General features: G+C 36.2%; 1 protein-coding gene and 1 non-coding gene across 9 annotated transcripts; both read right to left on the bottom strand.

Annotated features, from left to right (window-relative positions):
* Positions 1–12,745: 12,745 nt before the first annotated feature.
* LOC105387854 (RNA-binding protein squid) lies at positions 12,746–17,678 on the bottom strand. Of its 8 annotated transcripts, XM_038119679.2 has the most exons (9): positions 17,461–17,599; positions 16,793–16,839; positions 16,369–16,409; positions 15,901–16,175; positions 15,568–15,699; positions 15,208–15,478; positions 13,926–13,988; positions 13,155–13,319; positions 12,746–12,918 (listed from the first exon to the last, which is right to left on the bottom strand). In XM_038119679.2, the coding sequence occupies exons 4-8, from the start codon at positions 16,042–16,044 to the stop codon at positions 13,204–13,206; spliced, it is 726 nt and encodes a 241-aa protein (XP_037975607.1). In that variant the 5' UTR covers positions 16,045–16,175; positions 16,369–16,409; positions 16,793–16,839; positions 17,461–17,599; the 3' UTR covers positions 12,746–12,918; positions 13,155–13,203. The 8 variants fall into 8 exon arrangements, with proteins under 8 accessions (XP_037975607.1, XP_037975600.1, XP_037975601.1 ...); XM_038119672.2 differs by lacking the exon at positions 16,793–16,839 and having other exon boundaries at positions 17,461–17,678; XM_038119673.2 differs by lacking the exon at positions 16,793–16,839 and having other exon boundaries at positions 13,160–13,319; positions 17,461–17,678.
* On the bottom strand, positions 16,247–16,316 carry LOC119694241. Its single transcript, XR_005254808.1, has one exon. It is a non-coding gene; the product is annotated as a small nucleolar RNA snR61/Z1/Z11 (small nucleolar RNA).
* Positions 17,679–18,410: the final 732 nt, after the last annotated feature.

Below are 18,410 nucleotides of genomic sequence, written 5' to 3'. Positions count from 1 at the left end.
TGAAGTTATTACTATTTCTATTATGGTGGCTGTAAAGTATAAGTACGAGATTATTGATATTGGATTTTACAGTTTCATGTTTTTTTTTAATTTAAAGCTTTACTTATACAATTTGGAAGTTTTGGTTAGATGAGTGTGTTATATTATGCGAAGTCGTTATGACCTTTGAGAGGAAATTGTAAGGTATATAATAGCATTAATAATATATCTGCTATAATTATCATGCTTTTTATAAGCTTATTAGGCACTTGGTCAATTGAGACAATTTAATAATTTTCTTACACGGTATTCTATATTTTTTTCAAAATTGCTTATAAATAAACTATATTTACAATTTACAGAATGATAAAACCTTTGAAATATAATTAGGAACGTATACATATTTTATTGAAAACTATATTGTTAAATTAAATCAAAAGACATATCAAAATCGAGTTACTTGCTAATAATTATTATTGTAATAAAGTATACTTATGTCAGCAGAAAAGCTGAAGTAAAACAGAAACATATCATGAAATGGATCTGAGAAGCTAGTTATTAGGTGTAGGTATCTAATACGCACATTGTAAGTTTATAAAAAATATAATATAATATCTTGCGAGATGTAGGCTTTATATATATACGTAGATATTTATAAAACATACATAGGTATTTATTGTCAGTAAGTACCTATTGTTATTTCTGCCTAGAAGAAAAGTAGCAAAAATATATTCTTACTTATAGAATTTTAATAAGTAACTACTTATAAAAAAAATAAAGCGGTTAAGTTCGGTTCGGTGTAGTTATACATAATACTTATGTGTAGACTGTAGTGTTTATAAAAAAAATCTTCATATGATTATATTATATCATAGTATAGTGCGATGCCGACTATCAGCGCTTGGTTCCCCATTCGTGGATAAAGCGGTTAACTACTCGTTATATTTTATATCCTCAAATGGATATTTTAAATCCTGAAAGGGTATCTTCTGACAAAATACGATGCATTTAATAAAACCGTAATCAGTCTTTTTGAAATGCAATAATGAAAACTTTACGTAGTGACAGACTTTTAAAAACATTCACTGTCTTTAATATTTGAAATAAGTAAACTATACATAGGGGAGACCGGGGACAAAAATAACAGCGGGTAGAAAGTAACAAAGACTCTGTGGACTTCCCCAATAGCCTTAACGTCCCAAGCGACAGCTGGTAGGCAGCATGCGATGCCCCCCGCGCATGATATCATTTTCCGCGCCTGTGCCCCGGTGCAAGGTGGTTTTAGTGAGCATTTTCTGATTTTACACACCAAAAGTAAGTTTTATGGTGTTTATTCATTTAGTGTTTACGTAGAATTAAGATGCCAAGAACCATAGGACTATTTGTTCATTGATTCATTATAAGATTGTCTGTAGCATTTCATAAATTGTTTTCGAATAACGCGTGCTGTTTTAAAGTTATATCGCCTGATATTTCAAAAATGGGGATGGGTACAAAAGTAACAGCTCGCGGCAGGACAAAAGAAACGTATTACTTACGTAAGTTTGCCATATCACATTATAATTTTTTATTTTTTGTTGTTTTGATTAGATATTTTGTATATACAATATTATGACACAATTAAAACAACTTCTTATCAGTTAGTCAGTTTAAATGATGGATCTCATTTACAGTTTATATTAAGAAGTTTTTTTTAGTTTTGTCAATAAGTCATAAGTTTTTTTAGGTTCGACAGTTTTTTAAGAAGTTTTCTTAATTAAATAATTTGATTGATTTTTTTGTTCTTTCTTTTGAATTGTATTTATAACATTGGACAGAATTTATGGGTTGTTACTTTCGACCCATGCCTTGTTACTTTCGTCCTGACCATGGGGTCGAAAGTAACGATTTCCGTTTTTTTGACGCTTTACAAATGCTAAAATTCGAGATGTATTAAGTAAAGTAATAATGGATATTTGTAGACTATATACGAAAGTTATATGTGACTGTATTTATTTTATCGTAAATGCTATTAATAACGAGAAATCAGACAAAAGCTACAAACTCTTACTATTGTCCCTGGTCTCCCCTACATATAAGGCATGCATAAAAGGATATATAGTCAATATTTATTAAATAAATACATATTTACTCATGTTTTATAATATTACGCTACTGTCCTGTAGCATTTGCTTTAGGACAGCTCTACAATGAATACGACCGTTCGTATATGCTTTATTATGTTCTTGTTACGAATCTGCATAAGTATAGGTACATAATCAGTTGAGTTTTGACGTAGTTACTTCTCTTATTGTTTTGGTGGCGTTAAAGTTGGGAATGTTGGGATGTGGTTTAACCAAATATTTTATATGTATGATGTATGTTTGTTTAGTTATACGGAGTTCACGCCATATATGTATTATGTTAAACATAATAAGTATCTGCTGTAAATAATTATGTTATGTACTTAAAAAATGTTTATTTGTTGTTACTAACTTTTACAGCTTATGTAGAATATCTAATATTCTTTAAAAAGTTAGGTACTTATATTCGTACAATGCAGTACTTTTAAAAAATATTAGATGTACCCACTTATGTCGATTAGATGTTTATCGAATCTTTCCGCGTTAAATGAAACAATACATATCAATGTTATACTTAGCCCCTGTTTCACAATGTCTGGTTAGTCGCTACCTGTCGGATAAAATACATGCTGTCAGAGAGTGACAGCATGTATTTTATCCGTCAGTTAGCCACTAACCAGACATTGTGAAACAGACCCTTACTATTTTAAATAGATTCAAACGTTTTGAGCAATTCATGTTGATTGGTTTAGATTTCAGATATTTAGTAAATAAAGTCAATTTACTTGTGAAAACTTTAACCTAAGTAATAATATAAAATTGAGTGTCTCTGGATTTGGACTCTGGAATGGCTTGATAGGTAGTAGGTACCTACTTGAAATAAAACATACGAAATGTTTTTGGAACATTTAGTAAAATTATGCATAGGATAATGAACTTAAATATGAATATGACATGTATAATATATCAACTAATTTTAAGTCAAATTGACTGTCATGTACTTTCAGCATGACCAAGAATATCATAAACATATCAAAACTTAGATTTAAGTAAAACAAAACATATCAAATGTTGTAGACTAAATTAATGTTTTCGAATTATACTTAACTATGTGTGTTTAGGAAAATAATGATATTATTGCTTTAATGAATTTTATGTAATTGTATCTTTTTAAGTACTTACATTTTACTGTCATGTACGACATGATCAAGAATATCATAAACATATCAAATCAAAACTTAGATTTAAGAAAAACTAAACATATCAAATGTTTTAGACTAAATGTTTTCGAATTTTTATTTAAAAAAAATGTGTGTGTGAATTATGTGTGTTTAGGCAAATAATCTTATTTCTTTAATGCATTTTAAGATTATTTATCATATAATAAATAGGTCAATATGACTGTCATGTACGACATGATCAAGAATATCAAAAACATATCAAAACTTAGGTTTAAGTGAAATAAAACATATCAAATGTTGTAATGTTTAAGTACCTACCTACAAATTAAGAAACTCGCGTCATTACCTTAGTAGGTACATATCACTAGCAAACATAACGTCATCATCAGACAAAAAAATTAGTTCATTGATTAAAACATTATTTATTATAATATACTTATGGAATGAACCAATTGTTACCGCTGAACTTGTAAAGGTTTATACTCATGTATGTATTGTTTAATTCTTTTACACTTGGTAGACGTTATTCGATCTCATGTTACTGCATGTAGAAAATATCGCTACTCGAATGACGATGTGAAGCTATGGAGATGCTGGAGGTGGTAGTGCATCCTCCATGCAAAGGGAGGATCCTCCGACCAGGCCGGACCTGGCGGGCAGCTGCCCAACGGTTAGCGTTGGGACTTTGTATTTATTCCAGTGTTGCTGAGAAACTTTGATGCCGCGATGTAGGATTTCTTAGAGATCTGCTTCAATTTCATACATTGTCTGTGTGTTACGTTCCGAGCGCCATTTGTTGCTTGTTTGGCGAGGTGTCCGCCACAAAGCCATCGCCATTGCCACAGCGGCAAGGTGGATTCAAGCAATGATTTCAATTTTATTTATTTAATCATTTAAACCTATGATATTAATTATTATATTTTAAGTAATGATGACTTAGAAACACTCTCACTTGGATAAGAAAGTGAATAAATACCGACGTTTATATAAAATATAGACACAGCAAGCTTCGATAGCTGTTGTAGTTTGCAGTGGCACTTTAGTATTTAATTTTGTTAGTACAAACTTACCTAAGAAGGTAAGTTACTAAATGTTAAAGTGGCATCGCTCTTGGACATCCTGTATATGTATAAATTGTTATTATGGTACACATCATAGCCTATAAAATATCTGTTATAGGTAAGTACTTATTTAATAGATAATACATTGTTGAAGAACAGGTATTATAAGTAGGTACTTATAAATTTACTACTAACATTGCATAATACTGCATGGTAATAGGTATATTATTATCAATTATTACTGAAGTATATAACTAAATATGACTTCAGATTCTTCAGAAGATCAATTATTAAATTAATAGTATTATAGGTACTAGTATTACACATACTTACTTAATGTAGGTATATTATTAAATCTTATAAATTATTATTATGATTATGAATCAAAAGTCAAAATAAATGAACTGTTTGACTAACTCTTTACCACTCTTTACTTATATAAAATACTTATGTTTACAATATAACCTATCGCTGTCCGACAGCTGATAGCAGCCATTATAAAAACTTATGTACTTAGATGCAATTATTTTATATTATATAAAACAAATACCTACTATATAACCTAAACATTGAAGCATTTACAATTTATAAATTCAAAAATGTATGAATTATTATACTTACATACCTCGGAAGTTTTGATTCTTTAGATATCAGATATCTCGGGGGTCACTATAAGTATATGTTTATGTACTTAGTTACCTACTTATATGAATCGAAAAAGTAATCAAAGAGTACCTACACCTACTTACTCATTGTCGCGCAATCTGGATTCATAACCGTTTGAATCTCTTGAAATCAAGACAATACTTAGGTACTTACATATCTTTTGCCTCCAGGCGCGATATCGCGACTTGGACGGAAAATGTTAATACCAACTTAGGTATCTAAAAAATTATGTGTTCCTTTTGCCACATATCAAATAATAGTACTTAAGTAGTTAATAAGCATGTTAGTGTGTTGATGCTATACATACATAGGTACAGTGTGTTTCACAATGTATGGATAAAAGTTAGGTACCTACTTGATAAATATCATGATGTAAGTACTTAACCGTTTAAAACATGGTAGTGACTAGGTTGTGGCTAGTCGTTTCACACTTTGGTAGTGTATGGGTTGTGACTAGTTGTGCCAAAGCATCTCCACACTGGGCTCGCTAGCTTGTGACTAGTCGTGACAAAGCATCTCCACACTGGGCTCGCTAGGTTGTAACTAGGCGCGTAAACAGCCATTCGCTAGTCAACGAACCACTCAAATATGCTCCATATTGCAACTCTATAAAGTTAAATTTGTATTGTAAGTATATGACATGAACATGACACAAGTTGCTCTTCATTGGAAGAAGACCCGTGCCCCAGCAGTGCGGACGTGATGGGTCGCGATGAAACAGCTACCAGAGACCAGAGGACCTTTGTACACAATATTACGCTATTGTGGCAATATGTTTTCTATTGCATGAATATAAAGTAATTGTATTGTATGTAACTAAGTACTGTACTTAAATTTGGTTTTCAGTAAGATAGATTAGGGTTAGTGGGTCATTCTATTCTATTGTCTGTGGGGGTGTAAGACCTGGCTCTCTCAAGTGGAACCTTTGTGCATATCTCGAAGATCTAAACTGCCTTCCTAAGCTTTGACCATTTCCCACCACGCTGGTCCACTGCGGATTGGTGGGTTCACATATCTAGATGTGCTTAATTTAGATATTGAGGTTTCCTCACGATTGTTTTCTTTCACATGCTACATGATTATCCCCGAATTTAATTCTACAAAAATAAACAACGTATAACATTCATAATATTATCTTTTATTTATAATCATAAAAATGAGTATATACAGGCTTTTGCAAAATTGGTATAGTTTGCAGAAAGAATCCCCAGGGTCATCTCCTTTAAACTTTCTATACTAACATATTCATAATAAAACTTAATGTAAATTAAATTCTTCAAATAAAATACTTACTCATTGTATGAGTATCTAAACTAAAATTAGTAATTCAACATATCACACAATTACACATTACTAATCCCTAATCAGTCTAATCTTTTTAGTAATACCTACTTAATTCGTAGTTTCGGCATACTTTCAAAAAGTTCTCTATTGACAGGATGGTTATGGTTTTCTATCTTTTCCACAATCTTCAGTCTCGAGCCATCATTGTTCAAAGCCAACTTTAGCATCATGGGGCAGTTGTCTTTGTAAGTCGACGTATGCCGTATGCCTCTGCCTTTCGACTTAAAAGCCCGGCCTCCGATTTTACAGGCATACATCAGACTATAGTATTTCAGATCTTCGTTGCATGATGCTAATTTCTTTGGGCACAGGGCTTTGGACTTTTCAATAGTTTTCGCAGTCTTCTTCCACAACTGGACACAATTTATTCTTTCGTAATTTGTAATAAAGGTGTCCAGTTCTTCAAGCGACTCAAATTCCATTCTTTGAAATAAATTCAAATTTTTTCAACAAAAAACAACACCTTTGTTTACAATGACCGCCACTATAACCTTAAAAGTAGAAAGAGCAACTTGTGTCATGTTCATGTCATATACTTACAATACAAATTTAACTTTATAGAGTTGCAATATGGAGCATATTTGAGTGGTTCGTTGACTAGCGAATGGCTGTTTACGCGTCTAGTTACAACCTAGCGAGCCCAGTGTGGAGATGCTTTGGCACGACTAGTCACAAGCTAGCGAGCCCAGTGTGGATATGCTTTGGCACGACAAGCCACAACTTAGACACTTCGTTAAAACATTACTACATATAATATATCCTGCAGATGATAACCTTTAGGTATACCCAGACGTTCTGAAACAGACGCTTAGAGTAGGATAGAAGGTAGAATGCATTAAGTGTAACACCACACGTAGACAAATGTTAACTGTAGTAGGGATGTTTACTGTTTCCGATTTGCGTAGTGTGAACGTACAGTCAGCATAAAATGGCACCTGTACAAATTACAAAAAATACTTAAAGTTTAATTAAATTACTAGAGGTTACAGCAAGTTTGACCAACTTCCGTCCTGTCGACAAACTCAGAAAGGCAAAATACCCGTCACTATTAAATCCCGTTTAACAACGTCAATAACATCGCAACGACTGGGTTAGCACATTGCCCATAACAATTAAAATGAGATAAGATAGTAACCTATGCTTCTACATGTTGTGCTGTAGATCGTAGTAATTAAAATAGGCACCTCAGATAAGTTAAATTAAAAATGCCAGTCGATGAGATGTCACGTATTTTTCTTTCGTAACTGATCAGCTTTTTAAGCATCCTGTCATTATAATAAAATTCCGAATAAATTACACCTTTAATCCCGACTATCCCGAGTCGATATTGTTGCTGACTGTACAGTAACTAGTCGTCACTTGTACCTGTTCTGTAAACATAATTAGGTAACTACCTATGTTAACTATATCGAGTTATTTATTATTGAGATATACTTAAATAAATACTTAGTTGTGAAGTTGTCACGTCTACATATTGTCAATTCAATGTTGCTCTATTAAATAAAATTCGTCAAAAACATTGGAGTTTCATTATAAATCTTTTCTAATAGCCCGTGCCGCCGACCGTTGGGTTTGTGCCGCTGCCGATGCCTTGTCGTCAACTTGTGCAGCAGCTGAAATTTGCACGACCGTGTACCCGGGCAGCCATGCCGGCGGCGGCTCTTGTTCGCACTAAGCCACTTCCTATTGGCTAAAGACACGTTCAGGCAAACGCAGCGTGGGACGCCCTCTTGCGGCTCTTGCCCGCTGGACCGATGCGACGACCTTGGCGGGTAGCCGATAGTGGCTCGATGAGGGCGGCCGAGACTCGAGTGTTTTGGCGCTCCTTGGAAGAGGGGCCTATGTCCAACAGTGAATGATTATTGGCAGATGATGATGATGACATTCAGTCACAAATTAGCCAACTCTCCACTTGACTAAATTACCTACCTACTAGCCTAGTGCGAACAAGATGTTAATGCGACAAAGCCGGCGGCCCGCACGGTTCATATCGCTTCAAAAGGAATTACAGCAGTCAATTCGCTGTCCAGATACAACCAACGCTCCTCTAGCTGACAATCAACAAGACTCTCGGTAGCTGTAAAGAATTATTTCGCCCTAAGGTTTCGATGGGTGGCGCTGGCGTCCTATCCAGCCAGGAATGTACCGACAGATGGCAGTGGATTCATAGGTAGGATATGGTAGGATGTTTTAGTTGCGAACGTGGTGACTACATAAGTATTTATTTCAAATTCAAAACTGGATGCAAAACGAAAAAATATATATTTTGCAACCAGTTGAGAAAGTTTTTAGTAGAGAAGGAACTTAGGCACCAACCTACAATCTTTTATTTTAAGCTAGATTGAGGATTGAACGAGATAGGATGACTTCGTTAACTTAAAAAGGAGCTATGAGGGGTTTGTCCAAATTCAAATTGCTGAGTAGGAGTTCTAACTATGTAGCAGCTTGATTTGTATAATCCGGCTAGCCGTATTACAAAACAGGGCCGTTTTGTTTTACGGCGCGTCAACGGTTTGTCTAGCTGCGTACAGACCGGCCAAACGAACGCCAACGAACGGCTTTCGTTGACCTTCGTTGCTGCAGTCTGCCCTGTATTATGTATGATAAATATCCATCGTTGGGAGTTCGTTGGGCGTTCGTTGGGCCGGTCAGTACGAAGATTTTGCGATACGTTCTTCAATAATGCGGCCAACGGCAGGGTTTAGCCCTTTTAGGCAGATAAGGACAATTTCTTCAAGTGCAAGGCTCAAAATGATTAGTTCCCAAAATAAAATAATCAAACTATACTTAAGTAGATACCTACCTACATAGATAAGCCCAAATCTACCCTTAAAGTTTGTCGGGTTCGAAAATAAAAAAACACATTGTATATCGACTACCTACCACAACAATATGAAAAGGGAAAACCTATCGAGTAGTGAAAATCGACGCAAATTTGTATAGCGCGGAGCTAGTGCAGCACGAGAGAATCTATTCTGCCGCGCCTTATAAAATCACGTTCACTCACCACTACGCAATACTCGCACTCCTTATGCGAGCTCTAGTAGGTATTGTATTTGTTCCCAGCCAGTCACACCTCAACCAGTCACACTGTTACTCGTTGGGAATTTTATGTTCAAAATTCCCATCAGTCCACACTCTGTTACTCGTTGAAACACCCTTTTCCTTCATTCCCAACGTGTCACATACAACTGTAACACTGTAACTAGTTGGGACTATGAAAATAAAAATTCCCAACAAGTCACAGTAACTTGTTGCGATTTTCAATGAAGAATTTTCCACCATAGACAAAAACCGATTATAGAATAGAATACACTTTATTTGTACACCCCAAAAGAATAATAAAATATAGAAGTTATAACTTAATTTGGATGCGGAAAGCTAAAGATCACATCCAGTGGCGTGCTTTGGAAGAGGCCTACGTCCAGCAGTGGACTACTATAGGCTAAAGATGACGAACCTAATTAGGGTACAAAAGGCGATCTTATCACTAAAAGCGATCTCTGCCAGACAACCTTTGGATGGAGGGAATAAGAGATTAAGGTAGATGGCGCTAGTGAAACCCCATCAAGTCTTTTGAGCCAATACAAGAGTCCAATGGATCTGAATTCCACCATATGCGATAACTATAATTACTACATGGCTGTTATGCAAATTAGTAATATTAAGTTTTAACTACTTTAAGTTTTCCGAATAAAATAAATAAATAAGTACGTACAGTTCCCCAAAATTGATAATGCACATAGAAATCTTCGTCATTGTTCGGCAACGGTCGTATTCCCGAGCGTTAGAAAACTATTATGTATTTAGAGTGGTTAAGTGCATTTTCTTCATGAAATTTTAGTAGAATTATGTGATTGGTGGTAAAAGAGATAATTCATTTATCAGTAACGAAATTTGATTCAATAATTCATAATATTCCATAATAAAATTTACTTCGAAAATGTTACAGTAGGTACTTTTCAAGTGTCTTACTGAAGCTGATGTAAAGATGGATGAAAGAAGGTTTGAATAACACAAGGTTTATATTATTATTATAAGGAGAAATGGATTTCAAACACAGGTTTACATTAAAAAATTTAAATCTCAGTTCAAAAGTATTTACAGCACTGATTATTTCACATTAATAAAAATGTATCGACCGAATGGCGTAGTGGTTAGTGACCCTGACTACTGAGCCGATGGTCCCGGGTTCGATTCCCGGCTGGGGCAAATATTTGTTTAAACACAGATATTTGTTCTCGGGTCTTGGATGTGCCCGTAAAATGGCAATAGGCCCGCCCCCTATTACATTGGGACTAACATAACACTCTGGCGAAAAGTGGGTGCAGCAATGCACCTCTGCCTACCCCGCAAGGGAGTACATTAGTACAAGGCGTGAGTGCGTGTTTTTTTTTTTTTAATAAAAAAATTTACATTAAAATCTCAGTTCAAAAGTATTTACAGCGCTGATCATTCACAATAATATTACAATTACAAACTTGGTCTTTTGGGTGTGGCTTTATTGGCAAAGTGAAGTCTATCAATGTGACGTATATTTTATTCTTAAATGTGCCTCATAATATGGCGTCGTCAAAAATAATTAAAGTTGAAATTAAATTCACATTTGAAAAAAATAACAAGAACGATGTGTATTTGCAGCTCTTTATAATCCCACAAAAGTAATACTGATCTTGACCTTGAGACCTTTGACTGATCGGTGACAGCCACCGACCGCCCAAATTGTTTTCGATTATGTGTCACATGATATTGACTACTATTTCTTTCGAACAAGGATCAAAATGCAAGTGCTTTGTTTAAGGCTCAATGATTCAATGATTCGGGTGTTTCCGGGAATACGACAGTTTGCGAAGATTTGCATGCGCATTATTAATATGGGAGAACTGTAAGTACTAGATCGGTGTTGGTCCCCATAATTTTCGCCATTATTTTGAGATCATCTGCATCTTCCGTCTATGTCCGAGGCGCGCCCGCGGTGTAAGCGCCAGATCATAATTAATCTGAGGTAGATACTTCGGAAGTACCTAATTATTTCTTCATGGTGAAGCAGAGCAGATATGAGTCGATAAGTAAATATCAAACTGCCATAAAGTCACCTCCACGCAAAATTTGGGAACTGAAAGTTTTCATTTTCTCTATTATTTTGTGGCTACTGCTCTACTACCCACCCAGTATCTATCTATCATTCATAGAAAAAAATGATTGGATTTTACAATTCGGTTTTGATTTTATAATTTTATTGTTAACTAGTTTAATAAAACTTATTTGGTTGTTCGGAATAATTATTTCTATTTTCATACTTTTTCAAGAAACGAAAATAAAAAAATTCGTAATAATAAATACTTATACAGTGTGTTGTTTTTCGGACCCAAACTTTAAGGGTTTCTACGAGTAATATCATCGAGAAAAAACCCCCATCGGGTCCGAAAAACAACACACTGTATAAGTCACAGTACCTATCACTGGTTAGGCATCATCATCATTCATCATCACTGAACAAATCTTAACGAGTAACGGGAGAACAGTTGGGAATTTTCTAGTTTATGTTCCCATCCAGTTACAGCGGCTGGTTTGGAATTCAGAAATAAATCATTCCCAACGAGTAACACTCCCATCGAGTAACACTGTGACTAGATGGCACACTTTTCATGAAGAATTCCCAACTGTATACAGTGTGACAGGTTTGATGTGTGACTCGATGGGAACAAAGGGAAGATTCGACACAAGTATAAAATTATGTAGAGGATGTTAATTTAATTTCTGTCCCTATCATTGATGGGACACAGTTGAGGGATGAAAGGATCTACCTTCAACCCTTATTATAAAATAGTAAATTTAAATTTTGTTCTGCCGGTTTTTGTACAGATACTGCGCAGTAGACCCTAATTTTATTAAAATGGGGATTATGTTTAGACTGACGTACCCCGTATCTACCTATAGGTGAGTGGCAACTTGATATTCTTGAGAACATAATTATAACATGCAGACTGAAAGTCAATAGTTTATTTACACATTTCTTTTATTTATTTAGATATACATTCGTACATCTTCAGTTTGTTCATGTCCGATCTTATTTCTAGAATTTAAATTTCATCCCTACTCATTTGGAAGAAACATCTACTTTGTATAAAATTACATGATTCTGATTCCTTTTTATTACCAAATTAAAAAATATAAACTTACAACATTTCTGCAATGAGATCCTGAACAAACAAATGACTGACAAAACTGTCGAGTGGAGGGCGACTCGATACAACACTCACACTACCACGCATACATCAACACCTCTTCGGTGATCTACATCTTCAACTTTCATCTACTACATACAAACTCTTGTTACTTTGAAGCTCTGTTTAGTATTATCTAGAATTAATTCAGTTTTAAATGAAAAGGTAAGATTAATACCAAAAATTAATTGAATCAAATCAATCGGCAATAATACTCAAGTGAATCTATTCCATATCTATATTAATAAATATGCAATCGCCGCCAAGTGCGACGTTACATACGATAATTTAAATCTTAAAAATCTTAGAAAGATTACTCGCTTAACGTAATGTGGAATGGAATGACGCTCCCGACGCAAGACGCTGCGTTGGAAGAGTTCATGACCGGTGACTTAACCTGGAATAGAAAAAAACATTTCATTGAATCCACTGTAGATATTAGGTACAAGAGGATCAGAAACAGTGGAGTAAGATAGACTGTGCTAATCGCATTCATTATTATTTACCAATTTTATGAGGTTTAGGGATGCATAATAAACTAATGAGTTATCATAGATTCATAGATCACACAATAAATTATGAGAATAAATTTATATTTATTAGCTAAATATAACATGTAATAGGTAAGTGTACCTTACTATTGGAGTGAGATGACTATCGGCAGGTACTTGAGGGACGGTGCTCAGTAAGGCTGGTGCCTTTGGTTGGTGCGACCCCCACCGCCTCCCCTCTGCTTCCCACCTTGGTAGCCCGCTGTAAAGTCATCGCATTGATCAGCCTGATCTTCGGTGCCCTTCACTATAAGTGAACACCTAATCGTTACTTATCAAGAATCGTGCACACTTAATATTAAACACATAGGAATTAGATAGAAATGTTTTATACAAGTAAGGAGAAATGCATTCATGTTATGGTGACGGGGACAGATAAGAATTCTTACACAAGTCTTGCTAAATAAATTAATCACCTCAATGTTATGATTAGTTATGTTATCACTACATGCATTATTTGTTACTACCACATTATTATTAGTACTGGTTACTATTACGTCATACTATGTGACTAATATTTACATACAAGTGAATGCATCTTTTATAAATAAGTCGGCCAGATGCAATGAATGATAGAAAAAATATACTTTCAATAACTAATTCATCAAGAATATAAAAAGCCAAACTGGTAGATAATTATGTAAGCGAGCAGACGAATGTACGATACAACACAGATCTAGTAATGCTATGTGATGGATAATGACTCCTCGCAAACGTTTTGATCACCTAACTGAATCTCTGTTAGTGCCGTCCATCAAAAATCTACACTATTGAAAACGTGTGCGAGTTTGATAGTCTATGTAGTAGATATGAATGCTACAGTCTAGTGTTTTTCTGTAAGGTGTGGCAGTACCTTTGCCGCGCGGTGCCGAGCGAGCGCTGTAACCGCCCTCGTAACCACCGTAACCGCCGTAGTCTGCCCGCAACATAACGCTATTAGTCCACGCTATTTACTTCAATGCTTTTGTTATAGGTGGCATCATATTGACGGCAACTGTTCGGCTAAGTTTTAATATATTTTGGTTCAATAGAACCCAAAACTTTAAAATCAAGACCTAATATTTAATTAAATCAGATTCAATAGAATCCAAAACTTTTGATCAAGAGCTAAGAGGTACCTATTCAGAAGCATGAGGATAGCTTGTTAGTAACGCAGAATGCACCAAATCCCAATGTGTGTAAAATATGGATGAGAGGACAGTGGGTTGGGGTGATATATGGAAACACATTGAGAATTTTTGTAACAGTGCTTTATTCAAAAGCTTCATCATATCTTTATCACTTTCACAATGTCTCTCCATATATTACCCCAATTTCCCAAATGTAGCAAGTGGCGAGAGTGTCAATAGGTAAAATAAAAATACCAAAATAAAATAAAACTCGGGCGACATTGCTACACATGTCAAATGTGGTATTACAAAATAAACACTTATAAAAACATAAGTAGGCAGGTAACATATGTACAGAATATAATAATAATACCCATTGAAACAATGACAAAGAGTGATAGCTCCATGGGCGAGGGCACTACTACCTCTACTATACAGATACACAATCATACAGACGAGAGCTGACACTGACACAGCGGACCACTCTTAACTGATAGCCACCAGGCAGAGTGCCGAGGCAGGTGAAGACAATTACATGTCCAACTAAACAAACGCTAAATTTTGATTAATTACTGATTAGTTATGAAAAAAGTACGATTATAAACTTATTACTGAAAATGATTAAAGACCAACCCATGGTTATCTGATAAGTCTCGCCTCAACAACATTCAACTACACATTATCTCGATAGAATATTCATCATTGTAAATAGTTAATTAGAAAAATAAATATTTTCTACACACTAAGTCCTAATATCTAAGCTTAATGTGATGTTGATCTCTTCGAATAAAATGTAAGATTTTATACATTGCTAGGTGAACAGGCAACTCAAGGACGGAAGGCCTTGACGACTAAACCTAGTGCGGCGAGGGAGCGGCGTGCCCCGCTCGTGCGAACACGCCGCCCTCTCGCCGCCTTACACTACATTTACATCCTAGGGATCAGGTAACATCAGTCGAGGTAATGTGTCGGTGAGCAGGCTAGCGGTGGGTTGCTAATATTACTAGTTCTGCTTGCCGCGTTTACCGTAATTCGGGTAGCCGGAGTAATCGTAACCGCCGTAGCCGCCATAGCCGTCGTAGCCATAGCTGCCGTAACTTCCATAGCCGTCGTAGCCACCTCCATAGCCGCCCTGGCCGTATCCGTAGCCACCGTATCCCTGGTTGCCCCACGCGCCCTGTCCGCCGTAGCCCCCGCGGCCACCACGCCCGCCACGCGCGCCTCGCCCGCCGCGTCCTCCGCGCCCGCCCATGCCTCCGGGACCGTCGGGTTTAGGAGTTGCCCTCTTCACATCGACCTGCGACAAAATACATCATTATTGGAAGGTTTGACTAAGGGACAAGGCAGAATTAAGATACGTTCATATATTATAGTCACATTACACACCTCTTTGCCAGCGATGGTCTGTTTGGGGGTCTTCAACAAGTCATTGACAACTTGTTCAGATTCAAATGTGATGAAGCAGAATCCTTTCCTCTGGTTCTTCGTTTTATCGAAGGGCATCTCAACTTCAATGATCTATAATAGAAAACAAAATTTTACTGAAATTTGTATTATAAGACAGGTTATTTTGTGTAGTGGCTGTCAAAATGTCAGTGGCCCGGAGTCCTCTTCAAAGAAATCTAGATATATTAATCTCACCATAACCGGAATTTTCATCATGTTGGTTGGAAGTTGTAATGCAAGTAATATTACTTGATAATTTCAAAATATAATTACCGTGCCAAAACTGCCGAAGAAGTTCTTAATTTCATCATCTGAGATTTCACTGCTGAGTCCACCAACGAAGATCTTGCCATGTCGTGCTTTCGCTTTCTTGGGGTCGACTTTCTTGTTATTGATGGTGTGTTCTCCTGCTGCCATAACCTTGTCGATGGATTCAGGTGCTTTGAACACAATGAAAGCAAATCCTCTGGATCTGCCGGTGTTGGGGTCAGTCTTCAGGTTAATGCTCTCAATCTCTCCATACGCGCCAAAGTGATCACGTAACTCCTCTGTAAAGAAAAAAAAATAAATTTTTAGTATTTTACTAAATATAAAAAAACTAAGATAATTTTGTTGTATGAGCTCAGATAATATGGTATAGATTTCTTCAAAACTATCAGAAGCAGAACTGAAAAAGGTCATCATTTCATATTTTACTTGTTTGATAATTACAGAAGAACTGTAGTATAAAATTCAACTTACTGTCTGTGGTTTCCCAGCTCAATCCTCCAACAAATAGTTTTCTGTGAACATTAGGTAAAGAAACATTAGACTAAACAAAAACAACAACAATAGACTAGTGTCTCAAAATTTAGAATCTGTTTTAGGTAGGTACTTAAAATAACAATTTAAAACTATGCAGTACTTGATTACAGTACTTTACAGCTACTTTTTTGAATCAAAAAAACTCCAAGCACTGCAGCAAAACAAATAGAGAACCTGTAAGTTACAAAAATTATCTGTAAAATTTAACATTACCAAGTGACAACGAAATGATACAAGAATGTTACAGTGAAACGCAAGATTTGAAATTGGCAATGCAAGTGTGGCCCAAAATTAAGTGGCCAAGACAACCTAGTCAGTCTGATCATAGGTTTACTTTAGTGTGAGCCCAGCGGATATATACCATGGCGTCCTCGAGGCGGCAGCAGCTCCGGCGACGCAGGCTCACACCTGCAGAGAGGACACAGCGTTAGTCCGCCGCTACTCACGCGCGGCCGGCGCCGGCGGGCCCGGCTATCCGGCGCGCCAACCACCGTACGCAAAAACCGATTTAAAATCTTGCAAATAGGTACGAAGGAAGTACCGTTATAACAAACGGTTGCTATAGAACCGCTCCCAAACCGTAACATTCTACAGCTAGCGAAAGTGATAAAAAAATCGATAACGGAACTTGGCCGATGCCGGGAGCAAAGAGACGCGCCAAATGACGCCATTTTACATCACGCGCCTGTCGATTAATCTAAATTTGTGAAATGTTAACCTGAAAGTTGTCAGAAATGAAAACTATGACGTCTAGATCAATCTTTTAAAAGCGTATAAGTTACTGCAAATATAAAAACAGGAAATTTTGAAAAGATTGTAAGGATTACAAGCGATATTGAAATGCCAATGATAAAGAAATGCCGGGGTGCCGCCATTGCGGTGAACAAAGATCTATAACTGTAAAAAGGAAATATACTTATCTGTCGAGGTCTAAGCTTACGAATCTTTGGAATAACTGCTTTACTAAAGCGATTAAAACATTAATATGATGAAAATAATACAAATTGAAATAATTAAAGCCAACTGTACCTGTCGTCATCGCGTCCGGGGGCTTCGGCACTGTTTTCCTGTTGATTATCTCCTCCACCATTTTCACCATTTCCATTTAGTTGCGATTCGGTAACGTCTTGGGCAAAGTTGTCGTTATTAGCCATGGCTAGTGTTTGCTAAAATAAATTACGAACTAAAATCTAGGCCTACACACGACCTTCAACAATGAACGCCAATTGCAGAAGAAGGAAAGGAAGTGCGCGTTGATCGGCGCGTAACTATTTCGAATGTTGGCAGCAATGAAAAAAGCCGCACATTTTGGACCAATCACAACAAAAGATCTTTCGGGTCAATGGCCATTGAAAGAGACAGAAGAAGTTTTTGAAGTAAGAGTGAGAGAGATAGAAAATTTATGAATCAATACTACAGCCAACATAACCACCATAATTTTGCCGCGGCATCAAAAGCATTGCGTTCCAATATAGGTAAATACTAAGAATAAAACACAGCCTGGCAAATTTTAGCACAAATCTATCGAATATGAAATCGGCGTCTCAGAAAAGAAGACGAATTAATAAATTTTTTATGATTTATAATATCTTCAGTTCCCTCAGTATAATCTCGCTCAAACCGCAAAACAGCTTCAGCGCTTAATCAAAAAATAACACCACTTTGGACCTTTCTTTTATTTTACTGTTAGAAATCCTCTTATTGCACAGTAGGCAAGTTTCAACATTATGTTGGGTTTTGTCAGTGTCGACTGGAGTCGACATTTCAAATATTTATCATCCCAAAGTTGTGAATCAAAATAAATATTTCAACCTAGGTACCTAATAAGTTTTTTTATTTTTATTTATACATATACCAAGGCCGGCTTTAGTGCGACGCGGACAGTCCACACGATGCACGGGCGGATAGTTCTCCGCGGACAGCTTCGCGTCCTTCTGCCCGCGCTGTAAGGTTTCACACTCAGACCAAGTTTCACACAT

This window comes from Plutella xylostella, chromosome 6, assembly GCF_932276165.1.
Source record: "Plutella xylostella chromosome 6, ilPluXylo3.1, whole genome shotgun sequence".
Classification (NCBI taxonomy): domain Eukaryota; kingdom Metazoa; phylum Arthropoda; class Insecta; order Lepidoptera; family Plutellidae; genus Plutella; species Plutella xylostella.
The sequence above is the reverse complement of the archived record's forward strand: the minus strand, read 5'-3'. Positions and strand labels throughout refer to the sequence as shown.